We start from the raw sequence: 12,322 nt of genomic DNA, 5'->3' as shown, positions 1-12,322 counted from the left end.
GTGAAGCTGCTGAACAATTCAGCCACTTAACCAGACCCGAGGTGCTCGGAATGGATGGCGACAACTTGATAAATTGTCTTCAATGTATTTCGATTTGTGGTGGGGATTTACACAAGAATTGAAAAACCAATTCCGAGATCATGATTGATATGTAATGTTAACGAATTTTATACCAATATATGTACTTGATAAATTGTCTTCAATGTATTTCGATTTGTGGTGGGGATTTACACAAGAATTGAAAAACCAATTCCGAGATCATGATTGATATGTAATGTTAACGAATTTTATACCAATATCTGTATTAAATACATTCGCTGGAATGTGTATACATCCAATGCTAAAGTCAGAAAACTGAACACATAAAGAAATTAACTAAACATTGATTTAACATGTAAAGAAAGGGATTCTTACTGGTAAATAAGTGATCATAACAGTTCCACATTTCATAATCTTAAGTTTATAAAAGGTACATATGTATATGTTACTTGTAATACACCTTCCATCTTCCTTTACTGAAATAGTTGAAATTGCTGTACATGTACACATGGGCAGGTATCGAATACTTTGAAGATCAAACATATTGGATCTGATTCCAGGTACATGTATCAGTTACAGGTAACACAGACTGAGATAATGGCCTGATGGAACAATTAATATCATTTTTGTTACATATTCTGGCACACTTGGGGAGGGGGAGGTCAACAGTTTTAAGCTTATATAACAAACATACATGTAGATGTATCTGGAGCTGTACCTGTCATACAACAGCTGAATTATACAACAATTGTATTTGTAATTTCATAATTTTCTTCTATAAAGTTACCTGCTAACAAATATATTATACACATGTGGATCATGTGGACCTTAAGCCAAAGTGTTTTTTTTTTTTTTTTACAGTTCACGCTAACATGTAATATTGTTGCAATATTGTTTAAAAACAAAATGAGATACATTTTGATCAGCATTTAAGTGTTTCATTATTGATTAATTGTTCTTTACCTTAAATGTATAATTGATGGGGATTTTACCTCTTCTTGTAATTAAAGAAAATCGGCATATAAACTATATTTATTGAATATCTTTATTGTGAAGAAAAATATATATAAACATTAATTATTTTTTGATGATTCGCAAAAAAAAATCTATAATATATGGGTAGTGTAAGATGCTAACTACAGGTAGGTAAGACAGAGGAGCCTGGCACAGCATGCTATAAATGGACCCCCCGGGGGGGGGGGGGGTAATGTGGGACTTGACAAAACTATAGCCAGGTGTTAAAACAGGTACACCTTAAGACTGATCCTGATCTGATACATATATACATATATACATTGTGTAGGTAAGGTGCCCAGGTGGCCATGACAACAGGCATGTCCTGAGAGTACCAATTATACCTACAGGTTGTTGTGTTGATATTATATGTCTCTTACAGAACATAAATGAGAATATACGAAACTTCTGATTCTAGATTCTTGATTATGTACTATGAAATGATTTCATGGTTGAATTAACAGATATTAGTGAAGTAACAATACATTGTTGTATAACTTGTGTCCAATTTCATTTGAATTTTTCAAATAAAATATGTTTAAACTAAACAATACAATGAATTTAAAAATATTTTTTCTGATAAAATAATAAATAATAAAATATAAAAAAAATATGCACAGTGTACACATACAGTGTACTTGAGAAAAAAAATCTAGAAACAGTCATCAAGGCCTAAGGTAGAATTTATCATTGATATAAGATATATATTAATTACATCTAAAAAATATATGAAAAACATCAAAATTTTGAAATTAGGAAGATGAACCTTAATTTTACACTTTAGGGAAATCTTTTAAAACCAATTAATGATAAAAAAAACCCCACTACAAATCCAATTGATAAAGAGTTTTAATTCCTCGTGTGCAATATATCATATAAGAACCGCAGCCAATTTTATTTTGAGCTTATATTAGATAAAAAATTTTCTCTGCCACACCCAACCCCCCGGTGGCAATAACAAACAATCAATGATTGTCCACAACGCACGAACGATGCCATTTAATAACAATTTGTTATCAACATTACAATTCAATATACATACCATTACTATCCATACATCTATAATACATATATATGCATTAACTTTCATATCGTAGTTATATAGTTCACAAAATGATTTTTTTTTTTTTTTTTTAAAGAATTTTAGCTCTACCTGGACCACCGAGTGCGTTGCCTGAACTGACCTGTCACTGCACGTGCCACAAGTACCTCAAGTACCGCCACCTGGCGGTCAGACTGGCAGAGAAAGTAATTTCCCGCTAATTCCAGTGTCAACCGCGGGAAATATGATTTCTCTGCCACACCCAACCCCCCGGTGGCAATAACAAACAATCAATGATTGTCCACAACGCACGAACGATGAACCTAAAGAACGGGATCGAGATACCAAAACATTGTTTAAACTCTCACTTTTTAAAATTGTCTCAATAATATATATATATATATATGTTACGGCGAATGCTAAATTCACAGTCCTCCACCCACTTCTAAACCCTAACCTTTACCCTTATAAACCGAGATTTTGAGAAACAGATAATCTTTCTACCACACTGTCTTTAACATAACCGTCTTTAGCCGTCTCTGACCGCCATCTTCCATGGCGCTTGAAAAGTCTATCAACCACTCCTCCATTCGCAGCAGCAGTAGCCCCTCCTGCTCGGAAGCTATGAAGACCATATTTCGAAATGTCTGGAACAACACTGGAAAAATGATGCAAAAAAGATTCTCGCAGTCTTGAATATATCATCGGCTTATTACACTTCCTTAGGGTATATCGATCCTTGCACTTTGTCACATTCCGAAAGATATACTCACTGCTACTGTCACTGATCTCTGCCAACTGCAGATAGATTTTTAGATTCCTCACTGGGCATAACTTGTTATCAGTTCTAGCAATCAAAACCCAGGAGCCGTCTCGGTATATATCTGTCTTGGACTGCTCTATGAAAAGCTCTGTGTGGGTGGAGGACAACTGAATATCGCATCTCATCAAATTCAATACCTCTGCACTCCTTAAGAATCCTGCATAACACAATAAAGAAATTGTAATTATTCTCTGTGCAACCAAATCTTTCCCATCAAAATGCTTGTCATACATTTTTTCTAAAATTTCCACAGTCATCACATCTTTTTTGATAACTGGTTTACAAAGTTTTCTTTTTGCACCTTCAAATAAATTCTTCACCAACAAAGAATCTGTAGGAGATGGTAACCCTACAATATTATGAGCCCATCTTATTCCATAAAATACATCATTTAAGACACCTTTACTAGCACCTGTCTGAACCAAAAAACTGCAGTATAAACAAAGATGTATTGGTTTTGCAGGGAAAACACAGACATCATTACTACTTGCCCATAAAACCCATTTCTTGAAATTATAATAATATTTCTTGACCGTGCTATCTGCTTTGGAATTACACAAAAGATCTGGAATAGTTTTTGCAAGTTCTTATAAATTTTCAGAAAGTCCATTGATCTCTGTCCCATTAGCCTGCAAAAACAAACGTGTAAACAAAAGAGACAATTAGTATTATGTACTAAATGTGCGAGATATTCCTATTTATACTAAACCAACAAACTTATTCATCTATTTACATGAATGATATTGCTTTTTACCATATTTATATCCAAACCAGTAAAAGTTGAAAGAATCAACCAATTACAATATATATTATACACGCATAACTAATCATGTACATATACCTGCCAATCAGGTCAACAATTTTATCGCTAGTCAATATCCAGGTAACATGACCTGTACTCCACTAGTATCCACTACTAGCCAGGTACTATGACCTCCCTAGCTCACAGCTAGTCAATAACCAGGTACCATGACCTGTACTCCACTAGTATCCACTACTAGCCAGGTACTATGACCTCCCTAGCTCACAGCTAGTCAATATCAAGGTACCATGACCTGTACTCCACTAGTATCCACTAGTATCCAGGTACTATGACCTCCCTAGCTCACAGCTAGTCATTATCCAGGTACTATGACCTGTTCTCCGCTAATAACCACTACTAGCCAGGAACTGTCATCAGACCTGCCTAGCTCTCAGCTAGCCAATTATGCATTATCCAGGAACTATGACCTGTACTCCACTAGTATCCGCCACTATCCATACACCCCAACTCAACACCTCTAGCTCACAGCTATTCATACGAACAAAACTCGAATCTTGGACCTCTCCATATGGAGTATGTGTCCTACATACCCTCATTGAAACAATGCTAAATATCAACCCCTACATTCCTTTTACAAAACTATGTATCTAAAACCATTAAACACTGATGTGTTTTAACTGGATATAAGTGTTCAACTGGAGCTTACAATATTTACAATACATACATTTTTAACGATAATCTATATACATAATGTACAATGCTAGCATCCTAAATGGAAGCTTCTTTTCACTGAACACCGAATTGCTGCCTCTTCCTGATACACAAACATTGTCACTTTCTGGAAGATATCTGGCATCTTTCACAGCTTTAATGAAAGCCTTCCCATCAGGGCACAAAATTGGCCAAAACCGCCCAGTCATCCATACTGGAATGATCACTGTACCAAATGCCTTACATAGTTTCATGTTTAACAGAACTCTACTGATCAAATATACAGGTGGTACAAACCAGCCATTCCTACCTGACCAATCACTAGTAAAAGCGTCCATACCTACTGCACCAGGATTCCAATACCTGGAGAAAAATACACTAACCTTGGTATTATAATCGCTGGCAAACCAATCCACATCATAGGGCCCCCACAACCTCTCAAGTTGTTTGAACACTTTCACAGATATGCCCCAATCATCTGGATCTACTATTTTACTCAAGTAATCTGCCTTTTCATTTTTTGTCCGTGGAATCCACGCCATCTCTAGTTTTATCTGAAACCTCCAGCAGAGATCATAAATATCTAGAGCAACATCCTGTAAATCAGTCTTCATACTTCCCTTTTCTACTATTGAAACGGTGCCCTGATTATCTGAAAACCATTTGACTCTCTGACCTGCCAAATACTCCAACAATGAACTCAACACATTATATACACCTTTGAGTTCTCTCCATGTTGAACTTTTTTCAGATTCCTCCATACTCCACATGCCTTGTGATAATCCGAAAGGAGATTCAACACAATATCCCCCATAGCCAGACCCACTAGCATCAGAAAAGACAACTCTGTGACATTGTGGATGGTATTGAAGTCTACAATTGTTTAAACCCTCCAAATGCTTGGACCAAAACTCCAACTGAAACACAGATTCTATCCCAAGTTTCAAACTTTCATTCCAATGCTCAGTCCTTGCAATATCTACAGAAAGACATTTAGTCATGAGCTGAGTAACATTCCCAAGCACCACAGACATTGACATAATCTGCCCCACAAACTTTGCCAATTTCTTAACATGTATGCTTTTCCCTGAATTGACTAATTTCAAGATGTCACCTACGCAATTCTTGGCATTATCTACCCGATATGGTGGAATATGAAGTATCCCATTAAGGGAATCTACATCTACCCCTAGGAACGTCATATATTGAATCGGTTCCCAGCATGATTTCCCTACCTTTGGTACAAACCCTGATAAAACCAAGTCACTCTTTACTGTCAAGGCCTGTTTCCTACATTTGTCTCTATCATCATGACATCCCAAACCATCATCCAAATACATTAAGATCTGATAGCCATCTCCTCTCCATTTACCTATCAATGCCCTTGTCAACTTAGTGAAAACATATGGGGCTGTCCTTATCCCGAAAGGTAATACTAAAAACTTAAAATAACATATCTTGCCATCTATGATCCATGAAAACCCTAAAAACTGTGTGTGAGCTGGGAAAATGTCTATATGATGATAAGCTGAATGTATGTCAAACTTATACATCCATGAACCAGTATGCAAATATAACAAAGCCACTCTAATATCTTCAAATTTAACATTTTCCTTCCAAAGATGCGCATTCACAGCCCTAAGATCTAGTATCAACCTCTTTTTGCCATTGGATTGGACTGAAACTGTCAATGGATTAACAATATACGGAGCTTCTACACATTCCTGAACCAACCTTTTTCTAACCAACTGCTCTATAGCTTCTAAAACAAACTCACCATTAGACAAAGAAGATTTGTTGTTTGTCAAGGCTACACTCTCTGGTAAAGAATAAAACGGAATTTTATAGCCATTTTCAATGACGTCCATCACAAAAACACTTGCTCCTATAGATCTCCAAAAGTTTGCGCTATTTTTCAATCTCCCTCTTACATAAATGTCTTTCTCCCCTTGTTCGTACTCGAAATAATCATATGTTTATCACCATTCGCAACGTCTAACGAAACATTACTTTTCCCGACAAATGTGCTATATTTAGCACAATCTATCTCATTGGGTGAATACTTATCTAACAACAAGTCCTTGGACCCTTCCTTCACCGACTCATTTAGACCCGCCTGGTACTCCTTGTTGTTTGCCTCCTGTGTTGAGTGGACAGTCCTTCCTGTAATGGCTGAAATCTCCACATCCGAAACATGCTCCACCTGCCCATGCTCTTCGTTGGCCACGAAAAAATGTCTGTCCTGCTGTGTTCCCACCGGAAGTGCTAGGTAGCTGACTAAGCACAGCGCCGCCGCCACCAGAACGACCGGGACCGCCGTATACCCTGCCATACTTAGCCCGACTGTCCTTCTTGGCTACTTTGTCTTTCCTTTTCTTGTTTGCTTTTGCTTCTGCCTTGTTAATTTTCTTCTCGTCCTCCGAATCACTAGCGAGCGGATTAGTAACGTAACATTTAACTGTCTCCCAGCCACATTCTGACGAGTCTGCCAACTTGACGAGCTTATTTCTCCCCTTGATCTCGGAAACACTCTTCTCCAATATCTCACAGCAATAGTCAGTTTTACCCATACGTAAGGCCCATAACGCGTGCGTTACATCTTCCTGAATGCCATTGTTAAACTTAAATTGTTCTTGTTACCCTGCCGTTTCCACGTGAACTCCGGCTCAGTCTTCACTTTTTTGAACCCAACCTCCTGGTTTTCTGTACTTAATTCCTGCCTCAAGGTCTCTAATTTGGAGTCTAAATACTTCGTTAACTCATTTCTCTGCTCCTTAATGCTGTCTAAGACCACGGCTAAGGACGTTTCTGTCATTTCCTCTGGTTAAGAATTTTAGCTCTACCTGGACCACCGAGTGCGTTGCCTGAACTGACCTGGCACTGCACGTGCCACAGGTACCTCAAGTACCGCCACCTGGCGGTCAGACTGGCAGAGAAAGTAATTTCCCGCTAATTCCAGTGTCAACCGCGGGAAATATGATATCGCCATTTAAATATACCTGGTAAAGTCAGGATGACAGATATAAGGCAGTCAATTTACACAGGTCTAACACATGTACAGGTGTCCAGTGGCACTGTCCATTACCTGTATAGGGGGATTTGTGGTCACACCTGACTGGATGTAGTGCACTATTAGTTTAAACGTAGTGCACTGCACTAGGAGTGCAATAGGATGTAAAGGTTAGCTTACACTCAACTGTAGCACGCGCTGCCGTCACATCGATTCAACTCGCGATGTCATTTGGTTAAACCTTTTAGATATATTATTTATTTATTTTCACCATCTGTACACCACCTAAGGTGTTTTTTAATTAATTATGATAGGCCCTCGAATTATTTATCGACCGAGGGGGATCGTTTTCACAACATAACGATATCTGTTAGTGTTGGTTATACAATTGTGCCAACTATATTTGTGTAACTGTTCTATGTCTATATGTGATCGTTTGTAAGTTACCTGTGTCTTGATAAAGGGGTAGATTGCCTCGAAAATTCGACAATTTACTTGTCTGTACTGTCGTTATTACTATTTCTAGTAATACGCATCCAACGAACATTTGTTTGTTAGGATCCAGTACCTATATTGGATTATACCGACGTTATTACTTACCAGACCCCAAATATATATATAAGTGTGTAACACCTTTAAGTTATATAGAGATTAATTTATGTAAAACCACTTCATCTATTCTTTGTCCCCATAGGTTTCTTTAATGTACGTTCCATATCCGTGACGGTTTGTGTTTCTCGGGAAGCTGAGAAACGGGCCAAGTCTGCGCTGTCGTGGTTGTGTCATTTTGATAGCGTAGTGTTGTTCAGTGAGGTAGTCACCAACTACTTTAAGACTAGCCAATGACGGGGTGATAAACCAAACAAACAAACAAAAGTATTGTATTTAAGTGGTAGTGAGAGGATATTATTCATGGATGTGTCATTAAATCAACAGGGATGGAAAATATATCAGAAAATTCCTGTAAACTGGAAAAAATGGCAATTACACAAATCAATGAATTGTCTACTCATTACATTCTGACTGTAGTATTAAGATAGATGATGATACATTGCTTTAGAAATGCCGATTAAAGTAGAGCGCTATAATGTCTTTATGATAGTAAATACAAAAGTTGAAATGAAAAAAAAAAAAAAAAAACAACAACAAAAAAACAAAAAAAGAAAGATTTTGTAGTACAAGTGAGTTTAGTAAGTACTTGAGAATATGTTGTGTATGTTAAGAATTTTTTGATGAATTTGAAATCACGCCAATATTGAGAAATGCACAAAACGGTCAATGGCACTGAATCAAACAATCAAGTTGAAACTAATCAATATAACAAAAGCTTCAACACCGTGTTCCAGAATCCGGAATACGTATATAACACTAATTTAAGTTTGGTCAGGAAATACACACAGCTAGATATACATATATTGATTTCATAGATTAATGTCTCGTTGATAGTTTGAATGACTGTTATTCTAAGTTCTTCATATTTGCAGAATACAGCCTGCAATGACACTCAGAGTACCCGGATGTTTGGTTCTTTGTCAATCTCGGGAACACATATTTTTTAGCCTAGACACTTTTCATTCATTAAGTCCGATGTCAGAATCTAAACTGCTGTTAAAAGTGAGTGGTCTGTACTTACATAAGTAAATCATTTCAACCAGATCACTGCTTTAAAATAATGTTGAATAGAAATATTACACAAAAACGGCTGATAGATCTAGGACCTTAATTTGGTTTCCTGCATATTGCCGATATTGCTCATAAACGCTTAACAACGTTTTAAATATACGAATGAGTGAACTTATAGCACCCGAAACCTCTAGACACATTATAAGAGTGAAAATAAAGGAGTATGGTTCATTTAAGTGATGCGCAGGCGCGTGTTAACAACCGGAAATAGTTCGTAGTCCTACATGGTACTACATGTTACACACCGTGATTTTCGTGGGACGGATTCGCTGTCATGCAAATGTTTACATGAAACAGAAAAGAAAATTTTAAATGTAAAGTCTACGTGTGTGGTGTAACTGTGCTGTTAAAGGAAGCTATTAATATGCATGACATATTTCATCTGTCAGAACATCATTTTCTCATTAGTCAACAGATAAGCAGAACAGCGTGGTATTAACAGGGTAGGATTAATGTATCGATATATGCAGTATGTAGGCTGTGTAACACTTTGTCTGACCTTCGACAGTCAGTATGACGCGCGATACGCACGATAGAGTTCACCGACGGGTTACTGTACTGTTTCTCACTCGTGGGGCGTGGCTTCCATATTGATATCGGACAACCCACCATTATGTCTCCCCTCGGAAAAGACATATATTTGCAAGGGGCATTATTTAATCAGTTTTACCATCGATATTGTTGAAAAAGCGATTGAAACTCATATAATGTGCAACATTATGTAGGATTATCTGGGTTGAAGCCCCGAACATCCTTCACATATGTTTTCAATTCTGTCACATATACTTACATCGAAATAAAATTTAATTACTTTTAGTTTAAAGATGAAATCAGTCATATAATGATTAATGTTTTTATTGCTATATGTCAGTAGAATGGTATAGTGTGTTGTTATGTATCAATACTGTGGTATAGTGTGTTGTTATGTGTCGATACTGTGGTATAGTGTGTTGTTATGTGTCTATACTGTGGTATAGTGTGTTGTTATGTGTCGATACTGTGGTATAGTGTGTTGTTATGTGTCTATACTGTGGTATAGTGTGTTGTTATGTGTCGATACTGTGGTATAGTGTGTTGTTATGTATTTATACTGTGGTATAGTGTGTTGTTATGTGTCGATACTGTGGTATAGTGTGTTGTTATGTGTCTATACTGTGGTATAGTGTGTTGTTATGTGTCGATACTGTGGTATAGTGTGTTGTTATGTGTATATACTGTGGTATAGTGCGTTGTTATGTGTCAATACTGTGGTATAGTGTGTTGTTATGTGTATATACTGTGGTATAGTGCGTTGTTATGTGTCAATACTGTGGTATAGTGTGTTGTTATGTGTATATACTGTGGTATAGTGTGTTGTTATGTGTTTATACTGTGGTATAGTGTGTTGTTATGTGTATATACTGTGGTATAGTGTGTTGTTATGTGTCTATACTGTGGTATAATGTGTTACTATGTGTCTATACTGTGGTATAGTGTGTTACTATGTGTCAATACTGTGGTATAGTGTGTTACTATATGTGTCGATACTGTGGTATAGTGTGTTGTTATGTGTCGATACTGTGGTATAGTGTGTTGTTATGTGTCGACACTGTGGTATAGTGTGTTGTTATGTGTCGATACTGTGGTATAGTGTGTTGTTATGTGTCGACACTGTGGTATAGTGTGTTGTTATGTGTCGATACTGTGGTATAGTGTGTTGTTATGTGTCAATACTGTGGTATAGTGTGTTACTATGTGTCAATACTGTGGTATAGTGTGTTGTTATGTGTCAATACTGTGGTATAGTGTGTTACTATGTGTCAATACTGTGGTATAGTGTGTTGTTATGTGTCAATACTGTGGTATAGTGTGTTGTTATGTGTCGATATTGTGGTATAGTGTGTTGTTATGTGTCGACACTGTGGTATAGTGTGTTGTTATGTGTCGATACTGTGGTATAGTGTGTTGTTATGTGTCAATACTGTGGTATAGTGTGTTACTATGTGTCAATACTGTGGTATAGTGTGTTGTTATGTGTCGATACTGTGGTATAGTGTGTTGTTATGTGTCAATACTGTGGTATAGTGTGTTACTGTGTGTCGATACTGTGGTATAGTGTGTTGTTATGTGTCAATACTGTGTTATAGTGTGTTGTTATGTGTCGATACTGTGGTATAGTGTGTTACTATGTGTCGATACTGTGGTATAGTGTGTTGTTATGTGTCAATATTGTGGTATAGTGTGTTACTATGTGTCAATATTGTGGTATAGTGTGTTGTTATGTGTCAATACTGTGGTATAGTGTGTTGTTATGTGTCGATACTGTGGTATAGTGTGTTACTATGTGTCTATACTGTGGTATAGTGTGTTACTATGTGTCAATACTGTGGTATAGTGTGTTACTATGTGTCAATACTGTGGTATAGTGTGTTACTGTGTGTCGATACTGTGGTATATTGTGTTACTATGTGTCGATACTGTGGTATAGTGTGTTGTTATGTGTCAATATTGTGGTATAGTGTGTTACTATGTGTCAATATTGTGGTATAGTGTGTTACTATGTGTCAATACTGTGGTATAGTGTGTTGTTATGTGTCGATACTGTGGTATAGTGTGTTACTATGTGTCGATACTGTGGTATAGTGTGTTACTATGTGTCAATACTGTGGTATAGTGTGTTACTATGTGTCAATACTGTGGTATAGTGTGTTACTGTGTGTAGATACTGTGGTATATTGTGTTACTATGTGTCGATACTGTGGTATAGTGTGTTGTTATGTGTTTATACTGTGGTATAGTGTGTTGTTATGTGTTTATACTGTGGTATAATGTGTTACTATGTGTCAATACTGTGGTATAGTGTGTTGCTATGTGTCAATACTGTGGTATAGTGTGTTACTACGTGTCTATACTGTGGTATAGTGTGTTGTTATGTGTCGATACTGTGGTATAGTGTGTTGTTATGTGTCAATACTGTGGTATAGTGTGTTACTACGTGTCTATACTGTGGTATAGTGTGTTGTTATGTGTCAATACTGTGGTATAGTGTGTTACTATGTGTCAATACTGTGGTATATTGTGTTACTATGTGTCGATACTGTGGTATAGTGTGTTGTTATGTGTCAATATTGTGGTATAGTGTGTTACTACGTGTCTATACTGTGGTATAGTGTGTTACTATGTGTCGACACTGTGGTATAGTGTGTTACTATGTGTCAATACTGTGGTATAGTGTGTTACTATGTGTCGATATTGTGG

General features: G+C 36.9%; 1 protein-coding gene across 1 annotated transcript; it reads right to left on the bottom strand.

Annotated features, from left to right (window-relative positions):
• Positions 1 to 2,022: 2,022 nt before the first annotated feature.
• Positions 2,023 to 6,927, bottom strand: LOC117315697. The gene is made up of 2 exons (XM_033870020.1): positions 6,460 to 6,927; positions 2,023 to 3,075 (listed from the first exon to the last, which is right to left on the bottom strand). The coding sequence occupies exons 1-2, from the start codon at positions 6,722 to 6,724 to the stop codon at positions 2,561 to 2,563; spliced, it is 780 nt and encodes a 259-aa protein (XP_033725911.1). The 5' UTR covers positions 6,725 to 6,927; the 3' UTR covers positions 2,023 to 2,560.
• Positions 6,928 to 12,322: the final 5,395 nt, after the last annotated feature.

This window comes from Pecten maximus, chromosome 17 (genome assembly GCF_902652985.1).
Source record: "Pecten maximus chromosome 17, xPecMax1.1, whole genome shotgun sequence".
NCBI classification, from domain to species: Eukaryota; Metazoa; Mollusca; class Bivalvia; order Pectinida; family Pectinidae; genus Pecten; species Pecten maximus.
This window is presented reverse-complemented; position numbering and strand designations above follow the sequence as displayed.

Coding starts and splice junctions, on each gene's coding strand:
- LOC117315697 (XM_033870020.1), bottom strand. CDS start 6,724: ATGGCAGGGTATACGGCGGTCCCGGTCGTTCTGGTGGCGGCGGCGCTG. Junction 3,076..6,459: donor GTCCAAGGACTTGTTGTTAG/ATAAGTATTCAC, acceptor TGTGTTATGCAG/GATTCTTAAGGAGTGCAGAG.